Genomic DNA, 16,642 nt, shown 5'->3' on the forward strand with positions numbered 1-16,642 from the left:
TTTACCTCTGCAATTCTTAATATTCAATTTTACATATATAATTTGCTTCTTCTTTATATACATATAGATCTATATATCTTACATACAACTTTAAATATCCTTCTTGGTGGGATGGCAGGACAGAACCCCAAGTCTGGCTTCGTAAGAGGCTCCAGGCCGGTGCTCAGTTCTCAAGTTTCAGAAAGCCTTGATTCTCAAGGTTTAGAAAGGCTTAGTTGAATTTACACAAGCCTTTGTGGACTAGGCATTAAAAACCTCTAGCAAGTTTGCACAAACCTTAGTTGAAAAGGCTTTAAAAGTGAGCTTGATTCTTTGTCATTAAAATAGGGATGAGGATCAGGAAGTGAGATCAGAGAACTGCACTGGCCTGGTTGCCAGAGTAGAGTCAAGATCGGACATTAATAGGAAAAAATCTAGGTCTAGATTAGGCTACTACGGAATAATAAAATGGAATACCATATTTTGGAGGGAAATGTTGAGAGAGCAAATGGGGCAAAAATAAATTTCTTCGCATAGTCATGGACATTTAAGGATCTTTCTTTATATCACACATTGAAAGTCACCTCTAGCAGCTACGTTGGAATGCTTATTGAGAATGCAAACATCTTCCATTTTAACCATCTACAGAACTTTTTTTTTTTTAACTCATTCTTTGCGCCCGATATATATATATATGTTTATATACAGCGAGATTCCACAGAGAGATGAAAAGGCACACGACACCGTTCCAACAAGATGGCTCTGGGTCACGCTATTAAAAGCACAGCACAGAGTACTTGTTCGTCCTGGGATTTGAACATTAGGTAAACTTGTAATCCCTTTTAAAAAAATGGTAAATTCAGCATTTACAGTTTCAAAAAAGCAACATTATAATTTGCTTAAACTTAACTCATCAGGGCGAGCAAATACCCGGGCTAATGTCCCCAGCATGACCCTCTGTCGCTAGTTGCTGTCCGTCACCAGTTACGTACAGCGCTCTCCAAAGTTTCTAGGTCCTTACTTCCTAAAATGGTTATGAACAAATAGCAAAGGGGAATGTTAGAGACTTTTTTTTTTTCTTTTTCTTTTTCTTTTTATCCAAACCTCCTTGCCATTGGTGCTCAAGTAGCCAATTATTTTCCAGAGTTCCCTGCCTCAAGTACAGTACAGAGAGCCATATGTAGCCACCAACCATGAGACGAGACGAGAGAGAACGGGATCGGGTGAGGCAGGAATGCTACTGGCTAAGGAGTTTTGAGTGTTTGGATGGGGTGTGTTTTGTTTGTTTGTGTGAATGTGTGTTGGAGAAAGCCAAGGCTGGGGTTAAGACAATGAGAGCAATGAGGAGGAGGAAGGTTGGGGATATGGATCAGGGAGAGTGAGTTGAAGTTGGGTTTATGAGGAAGGGAGATACCATGAGGAAGGGTGAGATGGAGGGGGGAAAAAAGAGGAAGGGGGGGGGAGGCAAAAATGGGGAGGACAAGGTTATACGTAGGGAAGAAACTGAGATGAGGGAGGCTGAGGTTATGGGGAAGGGAGAGATAGGGAGGAGTTTGGGGTTAAAGGGAAAGGAGAATATGGAGAAGTTAGAGTTGTGGGAACAGGATGGATGTGGGAGGAGGGAGTGATGAGGGACTTAAGGTGGAAGGCATGACAGCAATTTTCAGAGACAAGACAGGAAAAGGTGTGGTAGTGTGATGCAGGGTGTAGTGTGCGGTAGTGTTGAGGTGATGTATAGTGTGGTGTGGTAGAACGAAACTAGGTGCAGGAGAGAGAGAAAGGGGGTGTTGTGTGGTAAAAGGAGGGTTGCTCCGAGGCAGGGTGGGTATGTGAGGCAGGGGTGTAGTGTTTTAGTTGTGAGGAAGGGGTGGTGTTTTGGCTGAGGCAGGGGTGGTATTTTAGCTGTGAGGCAGGGGTGGTATTTTAGCTGTGAGGCAGGGGTGGTGGTTTAGCTGTGAGGCAGGGGTGGTGGTTTAGCTGTGAGGCAGGGGTGGTGTTTTAGCTGTGAGGCAGGGGTGGTGTTTTAATTGTGTGGCAGGGGTGGTGTTTTAGTTGTGTGAGGCAAGGGTTGTGTGGTAGTGTGAGGCTGGGTGAGGTGTGGTGTGGGAGTGAGGTGACTGGGGTTGCCTGCCAGAGGGCCCCCTGACCTACATGAAGTGTGGTGCTTGAGGCCTCCTGCACAGGCCCCGCACACTCAAGTTTGGGGTCTAAGAGGGAGGTGAGGTGAAAGACTTTGGGCGGCATTCTTGTGCAGTTAGGAAGCTTACTAATACCTCTTCCTTGTTAGTTTATTTCAGTCTCTGGAATATTATTATTATCATGTATGTTACTTATGCAGTCTATTTTGTTTTGAAAATGATGTTAGGTAACATACCAGACTAGTAAGGTGTAATATGGAAAATTAATCACTAAGGAAGAGATTTTAAAAAGCTTCCTAGGTCGACAAGAATGCGGCACTTTGACTGGGAGCCTTAGTGGTCGACGCTGCCAGTTAGTCACCTATCATGGACGTTAGTCTGTGTGAAGCCTTGGGTCAGGCTCAGGGTGATATGGAAGCACTCTGGTACACTATTGTGGTGAATTACGGTCTCTATACAAAATAAATTTGCATATGTATACTTGATAAAAATAAAATTCTAAATGTTATCCACATTCCTAACAAGTTCCTATTAGAAATCTCCAGTAGTCGTTCTGGCACAATCGTTGCTTACAACCAAGTTAAACTGGCATTTCATTTGGAAGTAGAAAAAACAGTAGGAAAAAAACAAGTTGCAAACTCTTAAAAGATGCATGGGATCTGGCGACAAGTACAAGAAAACGGAAAATTACCTAGACTAGCATATGACTAACAGCACGACTATAACATGGGAGTAAAATCCATGTCATAAGTCTGAGGCTAAATAAAGAAGTACAGAAGAATTTATCTTAACACTTTTCCTTATTTTTTTTAGAAAAGAACTACACAGCATGCCTTGGAAATCTAGAAAATAGAGAGATTGCACATGAGATTATTTTGGACTAGCAGTATGACACAGCCAGCCATCGCGGACCTTTGGCTTTGTGTTTATCTCCCTCCTGAGAATTGAATTTAGAAATTAGTTTATATATATATCTTTCTCTCTCTGAGCCAAAGACCTGGGGTGGCTGGCGGTGTCACCAACAAGGATGCTGACACGAGGCACAAGGGATCCACTATAGAAGGCCAGGAGCCGAGACTGATTCCTGGCACGCTTATGGAAGACAGTGGATTTATCAGCGGAATACCTGCGCATCATCTTGGCCTTTTATTCTCGTGGCTTTTGGAAGGCTTTCCAGAACCTCTTCCTTAATTATCTATTTTTCATATTACAGCTTAGTATTCTTTCACAGGTTATTTCTAATGTTTCAACATTGACATACAGTACTGTAGTTTGCTTCAGTATAATAGAAGATATTAATAAGCTGTATGTAGAGATAAAGTGATAAGAGAAAGATGCTAGAAAGCCTCCTAAGCTATCTGAGAATACATGCCTTGGTTTCTTGCAGTGTTGCCTGTCGTACGGTCGGCCACATCTGCCTCGGTGCCACCGCAAAGACCTCTGTGACAGACCTTCTCACATTAATTTCCTCCAGAGCTGCTGCTTGATTGGCAAAAAACAAATCATGGACTGTTTGCTCTCATACAAAATAACATTCAAATTCCTTTTACAAAATAAGTTAGAAAATTATTTATACTTGTCATCCTTATACTGTTATTCATCTCATTTTAAAATCTACATGGACACTCAGTCTTGCTGATCAACACAGCTTAATGTGAAATGGTCTATACACATACTCACATCATTGTTTGGCCTCAACTTGAATGAAAAAAAAATATGGCAATGAAAAACAACATAAATAAAAAATTATCCACAAAAAATATCTCTCCAACTCTGCAGGCAATACACTTCAAAATGCAAGAAATAAATGAGTATTCTTTGTAAAAATGTACACTTTAAATCCTCCCTTTCCTGGGCAACACTGCTTCCTCTTCTGCATGTACACGTGAGTATTGGACAGGTACCGTACCGGGCTGGAGGTGATTTGGGCCTAACCCGCCTTGGTTTCATTGCCTAACTAGTGAAAATCTACAGAACTACGAGACAGATATAAAGAGACTTGAGAAAGAGAGAGATAAATAGAGAACGGAGTCCTCATCTATATGGACAGAAATGAAGTGAAATAAAGCTACGAGAGGAAGACTGAGGTGTAAGCGAGGGAAGAAAAAGAGGTAATGAAAAGGGAAACTCATCTTCCCCTTTCTTCCAGCCTGAAGGATCCCAGAGAAAGATCCCTAAGAGGCCAAGTAGATAAAAGTGTTTGGCATATGCGAATTCACATTAATCCTATTTCAAAAGTAAATATAACTTTCAAATAACAAAGAAACACTGCATAGTATGTCCAGGTAAATCTAGCAATGTAATAGCACATCACTTGACATATTGCACACCAAGCATGCAGGTTCCTTTCTTAACAATATGTCAAGTACAAGAAACATTAAATAACTTTGTTTTTCACCGTAATAATATTTTGATCATGAGAGATTTCGTTGCAAGACACCGTTTTGATTTGTAACACACTTGGAAGTAAGACAACTTCCCGTGATGAGTTCGTTGTTTCAATGCTTCGTAATTCAGCACTGTGTTATTTACTTCTCCTGGGATGACACCACATTATTTTTTCCTCCCAGAATAACACCCCACACTCACACTGCCTCCTCTTCTTCCTCTTTCACAGTCACCGGTGTGGTTGCCTGAGGCTCTGGTGAAGAGGTGGCAGCAGCTGGAGGGGATGCAGGAGTACCAGGAGGTGACCCTGCATCCCTGGAAGCCATCTCATTTAATGGGGAAGTGAGCGGAAGGGGAGTGACAGGCGGTGGAGGGATGGTTTCAGTTGAGGCAGCAGTGACGATGACAGACACCCCAGAGCCATTCATCCCAACACTGCTCGATCCATTCACCCTAACACTCCCTGATCCATTTGCACTGCTCTCACCCCCAGCACTCTCCGGGGGGGAGGGCACAGGGGTTGAAGGTTCCGAGGTGGGTGGGAGGCCAGGAGCGTCAGGGTGGAAAGGCTTGCAGTAGGAGTAGCGATGGTTCATGTGCTGTGAGTACGAGCCCGAGTGGGAGAAGCGCTTGAGGCACTTCTGGCACTGGTACGGCTTCTCACCAGTGTGTAGTCGGCTGTGCTCAGTTAGATGATGCTTGTGCTTGAAGGCCTTGGTGCAGAGATCACATTTGAATGGACGCTGGCCTGTGAAAATTTTTTTTGGCTACTTATATATACTGCACTCATCTCTTTCAGAAAATTTCAGGAAAAGATTGGCTTGTGATTTTTATTTCTTATTTTTTGCTACTTATATGTACTCAAAAATCCATCTCTTCCATAAAAATATCAGGAAAACTGTTTGAACGATAAATATGACATTTCCAAAATAACATGATATACTACAGAAAAAAAAAAAAAAAGATGAAACAAGTGGAACAAGACATTTGGCTCACCTGAGTGTTCATATTTGTGCCGTGCAAGAGAGGACTGCTTGTTGAAGGACTTGTCACACTGGTTGCACTGGAATACCCCACTTTCTTCTTCACGCCGCCTTTTGCGACTCTCATCACCACTGTCGTCATCCTGGAAAGTCAAATTTGAGTTAGTGAAAAATACCAAGTAGAATATTTGCACTCACAACACATAGTGGCCCATGTATCGTTATGCTTTGTCCATGTTTTAAAATAGTAAGTGTGGAGAGAGATGCAACATTTTTATAAGAGATGTACATTGTTCTCTGAATTCTGAAATGCTGTCCAATGCATTATCAATGGATATTTTTGACACATGAAAATATTAATTAGCTACTCAAGCTAGCTAGTTATTACACTCTTTTAATATGGAACCCCTAGCGTGGTTTTGGCTAAACAAAGAAATTGTATTCCTACTCCATCATTAAAATAAATCTCACCCGTGGTCTCTTGTCACTGAGATCTCCGTGGTCTGGGTAGAGTGCTGGCAGGCCTAACTTGGCTCCATGAAGGATTTGAGCCAACTTGCACTGTTCAGAGATCATAGATGGGAGACTGGGCATGGAGGCCAAGCCCCCAGACTCCTTGGCCTCCCCCACATTATTGTTGAGGGAATTGGGTGTGGGGGTGCGGGACTCAGACTTGTATGAGATGGCTAGTGAAGTGGAATCAGCATCAGAGTCTGAGTACACAGAAGCTGGCTTTGGAGATGCCGAGGGGGAGGAAGTAGAGGACTTCTTGGTGGAGAGGTCAAGTGGCTGCTCATCGTCAGCATTATCAGCACCATCTGCCGGGGTGGGTGAGCTGTGGCCTGATTGGTGCAGGGGGTACATCAGCCCAGGGGGGGCCAGCAGGGACGGGTAACGGTAGTAGGGACTCATACTCAGGGGCTTGGTGGCTGCCTGAGATGATGTGGGCGGAGCAAAGCCAGGCGGGGTGTAGCTGCCGGCGATGTGGCCAGGTGTACTGAAAGTTGTGGTATAGGCCGGTGGGGAATATGTAGAAGGTGTTGGGGTGATGGAGCGGCCCTCCCGCCGGTCACGGGCACGCGCATTCTGGAACCACACCTGCACCACTCGCACTGGGTGGCCCGTCTTCTCAGCAATGGCCAGAAGTTCTTCCTTCTTGGGCCGAGGGTTGATGGCATAGCGGGCACGCAGAATGGCAAGCTGCTCCTCCCTGATGACTGACCGCACTCTCACCTTCTTTCCATCACTGGTTGTGGTCTCATCATCTACTATGTGGCCGGAATCTGACTCTCTCTCATCATCCCTATTAGATAAATGGCTACTGTGGTATGGCGACAGCATTAAAGGCTGGGGAATGGGCTGCGGGTGTGATAAGTGTGGCTGCTGATGTGGCAAATGTGGCATTGGGGGCATCTGTGGCTTCTGGTTTCCAGCAAGATCATGAAGCCTTGCTGCCAGGCCTTCAATCAGCCGTCCCTTGTAGCGCTCAGAGGCAGATGACACTTCTGGAAGGCGGGGACACTGACGGCAGGCATGCAAATAGGCCTCGTTGTGACTCCTAAAGGTTCTGCCACAAAGTTTACAAGAAAGATCATCAGCAATGGCGGCAGAGACCAATCCAGCACCTTGCGAAACAGAGGACACTGTCTCCTCGAACTGATGTTTGGTCACTGTTGTGTTCACACTCTCAAGCATCTTTTTCAGTGTTGACATTCCCTCTTTCTCAATACTACTTGTTAATGATTCTTCCCTCTTCTCATGCTTATTCTCTCCTACTTCCTGCTCCTGCTGTTGCTTCTGCTGTTGTTCATTATCCTTTTCTTCCTCTTCCTCATCTCTTGTTTCTTCCTTGATGACCAATTCCCCAGGCTCTCTGTCATCATCATCCACATCTTCCTGAGGTGCATCTTCACTGTGATCCTTCTCCCGCTCAGCCTTGTTTAATGCTGCCTGTGTCATGGTCAGCGACAGCAACGAGTACTGAGGGTGGAGATGGGCTGCCAGGATCAGGGAATTCAGAGGATGGTACGGATTCAGACCCTGGTGCAAGTTCCCTGGTAGACCCTGGGGGAATCCTGGTGTTAGACTGGGGGTACTGAGGCTATTGGGGGATATGAGTGACGGTGGGGACATGAGCAGAGAGTCCCTAGAAATGGGTCTGGTTGGGGAGGAATAGCCAAGGTCTGCTGATGGAGTAGGGGATTTGTCTTTGGGGAGGATGGGCAGGTAGGACCCATTGAGGACTGGTCGCTTGGTGTTGGGTCCTGGGAACTGGGAGGAGGCGCGGGGCAGGATCCCATTGGTCCTTCCTCGACCCAGCTGCAGGAAAAGAAAAAAATATAGGAAGGAAATATAGACAAAGAAAATACATATCTTTGATAGGGGGAAATATATGCACAGGAAATTTAAGTCTCATGGCATATTGTATTAAAAGTCATTATCATTATCCTACCTCTAGCTTCCACTACTTTAATGAGTGAGTAAGATCCAGAAACAGGCATTCCTGATCACGTCAGGGATGTGATCCAATTTTATCAACCTTTTTTCTTATAACTGGTAATGCAAATTGAATGGAAATTGGCTTATAATTTTTCAGGTGCCAATGGAATTTTAATATGCAATTTATAACTTACTTCACTCTCATCTTAAATGTCAGGACCAACTTGCCTATCCCTAGGCTCCTACGCTCCTCATGAGTCAAAGTAGGATTGGATGATGGATGGATAACTTACCATGACCTAATGGCAAAAAAGAACGTTCAAAAAGGTTTACTTATGTTGAAGACATACTGTAAAAATAATCAAATATAGAAGATGAAGAACTATCAGCAGATTATTCAGTGTAATGGAGCACACTTCGATTCACTCGTCATTCCAGCCTACCAAACAAGGACTGATGCTGGAGAAAAATGCCTTCACATGGTGGTATTGATAAATGTAGGCGGCTACAATGCCTGATTACATAAATGTCCCTTAATTTCCCTCCTATCCCCAAGAAGTGGATGGCAGACTGCAGGAAAAGGAGCACTTCAGCCTGCAGTCCATCAGGTCCATGTTCTGATAAGCCTCAGACTACACCAACAACAACAATAGAGGATTGTTCACTCACCTGGCACTTCTTGGAGGACATATGTGATGAATATGAGCCGGAGTGAGAGAAGCGCTTCCCACAATGCTCACACTCAAATGGCTTCTCGCCACTGTGGATTCTTTTGTGTTCCTGCAATAGAGGAAATTATTAGTTTGGTGAACTTAACATCATGCACACACACACAAGTACACACACAGTTACTTATATAAAAGTGCCAAATGCCAATGTACAATTTTCACAGCAGCATGTGTCAATGGAAAGGAAATAGTCTTGGTGTACAGAGGCAACAGAAAGACAGCAGGTGATATGGGGCTGATAAGAGGCCAATTCACATTATGACACAGGAAGTTTTACTGATATATGTGTCAATTTTCCTCCAACTCTGCTCTGATGTGATGATAAACTATGAGGTATATGTATATACTGTATTGTACTGGTATATATGTACAGCATGTGGTGCTATAGGAAAGTTTTAACATCATCATCCCAAGTCTTGTTCACATCTAAAAATATGCCTCAAAACAAGGCCAATACTTCATGAATTTCCCTTTTCATCATCATTTTGACATTTTTCCCCACCATGTGATGGGGCAAGGTAGGAATCTGAAACAGAGAGGTGAATGCATGAAAGTGGGAGAACTATCTAGTAATGTGGTACTAAGACTAGTAGAAGTGGTGGTTGAGGATTTACTCATTGCCTGTCTGTCATGTTTTTCTCCTCTGTTTTCTGGATCATACTTCACCCCATCTTTTGGTAGGAAAAGAAGATGGGATGATGATGATGATGTAGTAGCAGTAGCAGAGGTGGTGGTGGGAGAGGCTGTGGGAGGTACAGATAGTGGTGGTGGTGGTGGGAGGTGTTGATAGTGATACTGGCAGTGGGGGTGAGAGGGTGGGGGGATTACAGCATGTTCATTTGTTTGTTCGTTAAACCATATTTGGCATATTTTTGGTAAATAATAATGGATCTTCATTCCTATCTCTTTTCTTCCTCACTTCCTCTCCTTCTTTCTCCATCTCTTTCCATCATTTACTTTCTCCTCTACTGAAATATCATCATCATCACCACCATCATTAATATCATCTCTCTCATTCCCACCTCAGGATGGGATAGGGTAGGATTCAGAAACATGAAAAATTATGAAAATGTGTAAATATTTTAAATCATATCTGTCCCATTTCAGTGAGTGCTAAATCAAAACAAGAGGTGCTACACAACATCACTCGGTCCCATACCTTGAGGTGGTGCTTGAACTTGAATGCCTTGCCACACTCCTCACATTTGAATCTCCTGAGCACGTCGGACTCCTGGTGTGAGATCATGTGTCGCTGTAGCCGGTGGATGTTGGCGAACTTCTTGTGGCACACCGAACACGACTGCTGGAAGTCAGGGGGGATGTTAGTTATGCCACAGTACAAGGTATTATAGCCAGAAGGTTTAATCCTACAAGGGGTAGTCACAAACTGCCTTCATGTCACCTTTCTATCTGTCATATGGCTGCTCTTCCTCCAACTTACACCACCCTCATTCATAATATATTGTACCTCTCCACCTCATCCCACTTCTTCAGTCTCCTCCTTTCCCTCCCTCCCTCTTAATTACTCCTCACATTAAAACTTTTTAGTTTTCATAAGGCACATGTGGTTTAGGTATCTTAATCCACTAGACCACCAGGCATCTATTTGTTGGGTATATAATTAACATCCAACAAAGTAAATGGGGATCTACAGTAGGTTACACAATACCATCTGGCTTAGTCATCTAGTGCAAGCATCACCTGATGATAACTACATCGACTGAGTGGATAACGGGCACTCCCACCTACTACTGATGGTTCTGTGCATGTAATTAATACTTTATGTCGAGATAAGACATATTATCATCATCATCATCCGGACCTCCTATCCCACCCTAACGCAGGGTGAGTAGCAATGTCCAGTCAGCCCAAATCTGACCACGCAACATTAAAAAGAATGTGAAAGTGTAATGCGCAAAAGAAATCAAGGAAAAAGTACTACAGAAGTCTTCAATACTGACGAAATACGACCATAATGGGTGATTTAGGCAAGATAGTGTTATAATACAACAATCACAGCTACTGCATGAAGGTGTGAAGTTAAAATTAGCCAAATCACCAATCTTTATTTTAAACGCCATCGAAGGTTTCGTAGTGCTAGTATTTATTCTGCATAATACACCTTAATATTCCCATATATATATATATATATATATATATATATATATATATATATATATATATATATATATATATATATATACAATTTGAAACAAATACAAGAGGATATTGAAATGTAATGTGCCGAATAAATCGTTATGCGGCGAGACGAAATTTCCAAAACCTATTAGAGCACGAGTACGACCGCGAAGAGGCGCGATTTGAAATTCCGGGGATAATCTTCGACTGGCTAAACGGTAAGCGGATAGATGAATTAACTGAGACTGAGTAGATTTCTAGATGATCAGGCAATGTTTTTTTTTTTTTTATTAATGTAACACCAGAGTCGCCACCACTCCAATTTAACCCCTTCATACAGATGATGCATTTTTCATTTTTGCTACGGTTTGACCATCTTGCTCAGCTGAGATGAGAAATCGGGTTGTGACGGTGTTAGTGGAGTCTGTTTATAACCTTGTCACTGTAAATTATTTATCTAAATTTAATAAATTTATCAGGATAGCGAAAAACAATAAAAAAAAAATACGTAATTCTATTTCATTTACACAATCGGAGTGAACATAAAATTCGTAATCGGAGTGTGTTGCCAGTTTAAAATTTCAAAGTACATCATCCCCACTGAAATTACAAACTTAAATTTCGTATAGTCAAAAGACATGGGCCATATTACACTGAGTAGTGTACTTCAAGAGTCGTAATAATGTAAATCTATAAATATTTAAAGCAAGTGGTGACATTATAGTAGCGGCGACTTCAGAGCTGTTTACGTTGGAAAGAATGGCGTTGGGGAGTTCATGTTGACACAAAACATGTTTTTGTTGTATGACTAAAAGGATATCCGTTAGTCAAAGTGCTTGGGGGGGACTCGGCTTGGCAAGACATTAATAATTCATCTATATTTTAAACACTTAATAAAGACAGAAGATAAACAGAGCGATAAGTCGTCTAGGCATAAACAAGAATTGCCGTTACACATGATACGGTTGAGGATATTACGACATACCGATAAGTACATGTTTGCAAGGAGGAAGAAGTGAAGCAACGAGAGAGAGAGAGAGAGAGAGAGAGAGAGAATCACACTTCACGCACGTTCGAGCCCCTAGGTTCGTGACGGACAGAGCCACCCGAATTCGCACCCAAGCCAAAATAGACAAGAGCAGCTGACAAAATTAGGCGGGGCGTGTGGGAGCGATAATATGCAAATGTGAGAGCACGGGGGAGGGAGATAATGGGAGTCCCCGGCAACACCACCCTCGCGTCATGGTAGCTGATACTCCCCGCCGACCATGGACATCCCCCGCCGCCATTTTGGTCCACAGCCAACTTAAAAGCATGGCGCCGAGACGAACACGTTTTCAAATTTCTGGCGCGAATAGTATACAAATGTCTCCTCTTTATTTTTGTTACTGCTGATACTTTAAGCGGGCCACGCACATCACTTTCGCCATTTTAGTGACGTAAAACACGGCGCTGAGACGAACGTACTAAAATGTCGGCGAGAAGAGCGCTACTAATGGTTAAGAAAAAAAAAAAAATCAGTTTTATCCCCTTTAATTGTTGCCAATGCTTATAAACCCTGCGGACCATCGATGTCGGCCGCCGCCATTCTGATCTTGCAGCATAAAACATGATACCGTGACGAACGTATTTAAAATGTGGGCCAGATGAGCGGTTAATACTGCATAAATATTAGTCAGTCCTTTTTATTATTATTCTATTTTCAAAACTAGTACTCTAAACGGACCACGGACACCACCCGCCGCCATTTTGGTCCTGAGGTATAAAGCATGGCCCCGATACGTATGCATCTGAATTTTCTAGCACTAAGGTGACCGCATATTGAGACGCAGGGCAAGGCTGGGCAGAGCAGAGCAGACCAGACCAGACAGGGCAAGGCAGCGGAGGACAGAAACGGAGTGAGGCATACTGTACAAAGAGCCGCTGTCTTTTGTCCGGTGCGGTAACGTCGTCACGGCCGTCGATAATTACTTCGGACATCCTAGTTCAGACTCTCACTCAGAAAATCAGTTCGCGAAATTGTGTTCTATAAGATCCGTAAAGGAAAAAGGTCAGTGTGGAGGAGTAATTACAAGGAAAAGAGTAAGCAGGGAGAATTTGCTTGAATGTCTGATCTGTATGATGCAAGATTCAAAAAAATAGTTCAAATTTAATAGAGAACAGTGTGAAATGTACGTTAGTATGCAAACCAATCGGAGGCAGAGAAAACTGGCTTACTGACCACGCCTGCACCACCTGCGCTGCGTTGGCCTGCGTGACAATGTGCGCGCTTGCATTTAAAACAAAGATTTTTTTGTCTCCTGTGGTCGTCACCTGCGTCTCAATGTGCGCCCAACCTAAGAATGGCTAATCGTATAAGAAAATATAACTTATATATCGTTTTACACTTTTATCTTTTATTTAAATATTTTCTTCATGGTGGCTAATAGCTCCGCGGATCATGGACAACCATCGCCATTATGGCTTTGCGGTAAAGCTGGAAGCCGGGAAGTGCGTATTGTTTACCTTAATATTTTGGCATGAAAATTGACTAAAGGCGAAAATAAACGTCATATCTTAACGCTTTAAAGAACTTTCAAAATTATGACAGATTTGCGAACAATGCTGGACTAAGATTTATGAACTACTCTGCCATTAGTAATAAAACGGGGATTTGAGTTAGTCATTTACAGTACATTGATTACACACGCACATTATATATATATATATATATATATATATATATATATATATATATATTTAATATACATTTACGAAACGGAAAAAATCTTATCAATAAAATGGTGGTTTGTGTATCGTTGAGGACAATAAAAATAACGTACCCGTGCACAGACTGATTAAAATCCCCCCCCCCCTTTCCCCAGACTTTAACAATACACTTTGTTCTTGATTACTATTAACGAGGCCGAAATGTTCTTAAAAATAGTCGCTTATGTATCGTCTGTGGTGAATAAAATTGATGATATAACATAAACACTGCCCTGGGCACGAAGGAGGGGGTGGGGGGGGAGAGGAGAAGGAAAGATGAGGGGTAGGGGGAGGGAAGAAGGAAAGATGTGGGGTAGGGGGACGGGAGAAGGAAAGATGAGGGGTAGGGGGAGGTGATGAGGGAGTAAGGGGGGAGAGAATGAGTGCAGGTGAGATGAGCGGGAAGGAGAGAAGGGAGGAGGGGTGGGGGAGTAAGGAATGGGGTGGGGGCTGGGATTAATTTTGTTGCATCTTTAGCCGAAACCAGCAAATCTAGCCTCGTTTCCCTCAGTTTACAAGATACAGGTGGGTTGGATGCGCCCTCAAATTGCTTGCTGCCACTTGTGTGCTAACAATACCATGTCCTAGTATCATCATTAAGTCTATTTAGTTTAGACCTCTACTACTACTACTGTCATCTTCATTACCTGTATTATTATTATTATCATTAATCAGTTCAGTAAAGACCTCGTACTGAAGCGATTAATGAACGTTATATTACTATCATCATTACCTTTATTATTATTATTACTACTACTACTATTATAATTATTATATTATTATTATTCAGTTTAGTGAAAAGCTCTCGTACTGAAGTGATTAATGAAGGTTCTATCTAGCCTCTTCAGTTTGATGTCTCCCCTAAGCTGAACAAATCGTTTGGAGGTAGAAGGAACAAACCAAGAATACGTTATATGTTTCAAGGGGTTAGTAGTAGTAGTAGTGGCAGCAGCGGCAGCAGCAGTAGCAATATTAGTAGCGGTGGTAGTAGCAGTAGTAGCTGTCGTGCTAATGAACGAGACGAGAAACCTAAAAATACCCTCGAATTAAGAAAAAGCCGACAGATTAATTACCGAACGCGAATGGGATGCAGCGAGTTAACCACCCACATGTATATTAAAAAAAAAAAAAAAAAAAAAAAAAAAAAAAAAAAAAAGTTTCATCATCCAAAGCTCATCATTAACCCATTCCCACCAATGAACGAGACGACGAACGTAAAAAGCAATTCAGACAACTAAAACCCAGAGATTATACACGGGACGAGAGAAACATCATTTACCGGGTACGTGAAAACAGAGGAACAATTATCACAGAGAGAGAGAGAGAGAGAGGAATGGCGAACAGGATGCGTAGATACATCATGACCATCACCATCATCGTCCAACCCAATTTTCCCCAAAGTGTGGGATGACTAAAGTAAAAAATAACTCAATAGACAAATGGAAACAAATAATGGATCAATTAGGAATGGCACACAGATGCATCAAGCCAGCCAGCCGTCATGATGCACACGTGTCGCTCCCTAATGCCACCCAAACAATGGGCAAAATTATTGGAACATTTCAGGTGCTATCTCGCTCCTATCATTCAACAAGCTCCAACCCCCTTTGCTATATATCCGGGTGACGCTCTCTCTCCCTCTCACAGACACACACACGCTCACATATATCGCAGTTTTCCTCCACCCTCTCATTCTGCACTGTGGTTCTTTAAGTTTTCTTTTCTCTCCACTCCTCTCATTAACCTTCAGTACAAGGCCCCCCGTACACTGAATTAAATAATGACCTTCGCTTAATCCAGTGCGTGCGTGCGTGTGTGTGTGTGTGTGTGTGTGTGTGTGTGTGTGTGTGTGTGTGTGTGTGACTATCCTTACAGTGGCCGAAGCAAATCTGTGTAAATTAATTCTGCGTTTATTGTTACCGTTATTGGCGAAGGAAAGGCGGGGGAGAGGGAAGGCGGGGGAGGGGAAGGAAGGCGGGGGAGGGGAAGGAGGCGGAGAGATGGAGTCGTAGGGGAAGGCCGAGGAAATGGGAGGATTTCGGGACGATGAAAGGGGAAGGTGGGGAGCGAGACGAAGAAGTTGGAGAAAGAAGGGGAGGGAAAGTGAGAACTGAGGGAAATGAAGGATAAGGAGAGAGGAAGGGAGGAGGGTGAAGAGACGGAGGAAAGATTGATGGGCAGTGCAGGGGACAGAGAAATGATTGATACACAGATATAAATACACTGACAAAAAAGAAAAGCAGAGAGAGAGAGAGGGGGGGGGGAGACGGGGGCGAGAAAAACAAGGCCCAAATGCAAAGTAAGAGGGAGGTGAAGCGAGCGTGTTTATTTTCTATTAAAACTTTGGGTATGCGTCGCTGTGGTGTGTGTGTGTGTGTGTGTGTGTGTGTGTGTGTGTGTGTGTGTGTGTGTGTGTGTGTGTGTGTGTCCGTAAGTACAAATGTAAATCGCCCCAGTATAATACACGTAAGCAAGCCAGTAAATACAAGTAAACAACTAAGTACTAGTACACAAAGCAAAATACAAGTTACAAAAACTAACAAGTAAAAATAAACACTCCCGTAAACAATAAATATCCCACCAATAAACTAACAAATAAGATACGTAAACAAAAAATAAAAGACCACAAACAGGACATAGTAAACAGTAATCGTCCTTATAAACAAACAGACCATCAAATAACCCACCACACTGGCTCCGTTGAGGAAGTCGCCGTCGTCTGCCATGGTGGTGTCGGTGGTGGGCGTGGGCGTGGTGGTGGGCGGGGTCTGGGCGGGGGCGGCGGTGGGCGTGGCGGCTTCGTCCGTGGGCGTTTGCGGACTCACACCCTTCTCGCTCCCACCGCCCTTGTCGCTCGCTGAGGGTGAATGAAATTGGTAGTGTGAGGAGCAAGCAGGAAAAATATCATCCTATCATCATCATCATCCCAGGCACTGATTCATAAATACCTGACTAATTGAATCACCTTTTACAATTCATACCATTTTGAAATATAGTAATCATCATCCGTTACACTAATGAGAAAATAAATATATCATACCATATATTAATCAAATAAACAAATCATCATCCCGTCAATATACTGTATTAAAATCATCAT

At 43.0% G+C, this 16,642-nt stretch overlaps 2 protein-coding genes across 2 annotated transcripts in view; both read right to left on the reverse strand.

Annotated features, from left to right (window-relative positions):
* Positions 1-2,223, reverse strand: part of Cdc6 (Cell division cycle 6) — a 59,376-nt gene extending 57,153 nt beyond the window's left edge. Inside the window, exon 1 of the mRNA XM_080266897.1 lies at positions 2,131-2,223. Within this exon, the coding sequence (XP_080123023.1) occupies positions 2,131-2,223 (93 nt within the window). The remainder of the gene's footprint in view (positions 1-2,130) is intronic.
* Positions 1,932-16,642, reverse strand: part of zfh1 (Zn finger homeodomain 1) — a 32,863-nt gene continuing 18,152 nt past the window's right edge. Inside the window, exons 2-7 of the mRNA XM_080266824.1 lie at positions 16,230-16,399; positions 9,815-9,955; positions 8,597-8,707; positions 5,960-7,807; positions 5,502-5,631; positions 1,932-5,253 (exon numbers count right to left, since the gene is read on the reverse strand). Coding sequence (XP_080122950.1) covers positions 4,703-5,253; positions 5,502-5,631; positions 5,960-7,807; positions 8,597-8,707; positions 9,815-9,955; positions 16,230-16,399 — 2,951 coding nt within the window. The 3' untranslated portion in view covers positions 1,932-4,702. The remainder of the gene's footprint in view (positions 5,254-5,501; positions 5,632-5,959; positions 7,808-8,596; positions 8,708-9,814; positions 9,956-16,229; positions 16,400-16,642) is intronic.

This window comes from Coenobita brevimanus, chromosome 22, assembly GCF_032717465.1.
Source record: "Coenobita brevimanus isolate Jiangsu-jjx chromosome 22, ASM3271746v2, whole genome shotgun sequence".
Lineage (NCBI taxonomy): Eukaryota > Metazoa > Arthropoda > Malacostraca > Decapoda > Coenobitidae > Coenobita > Coenobita brevimanus.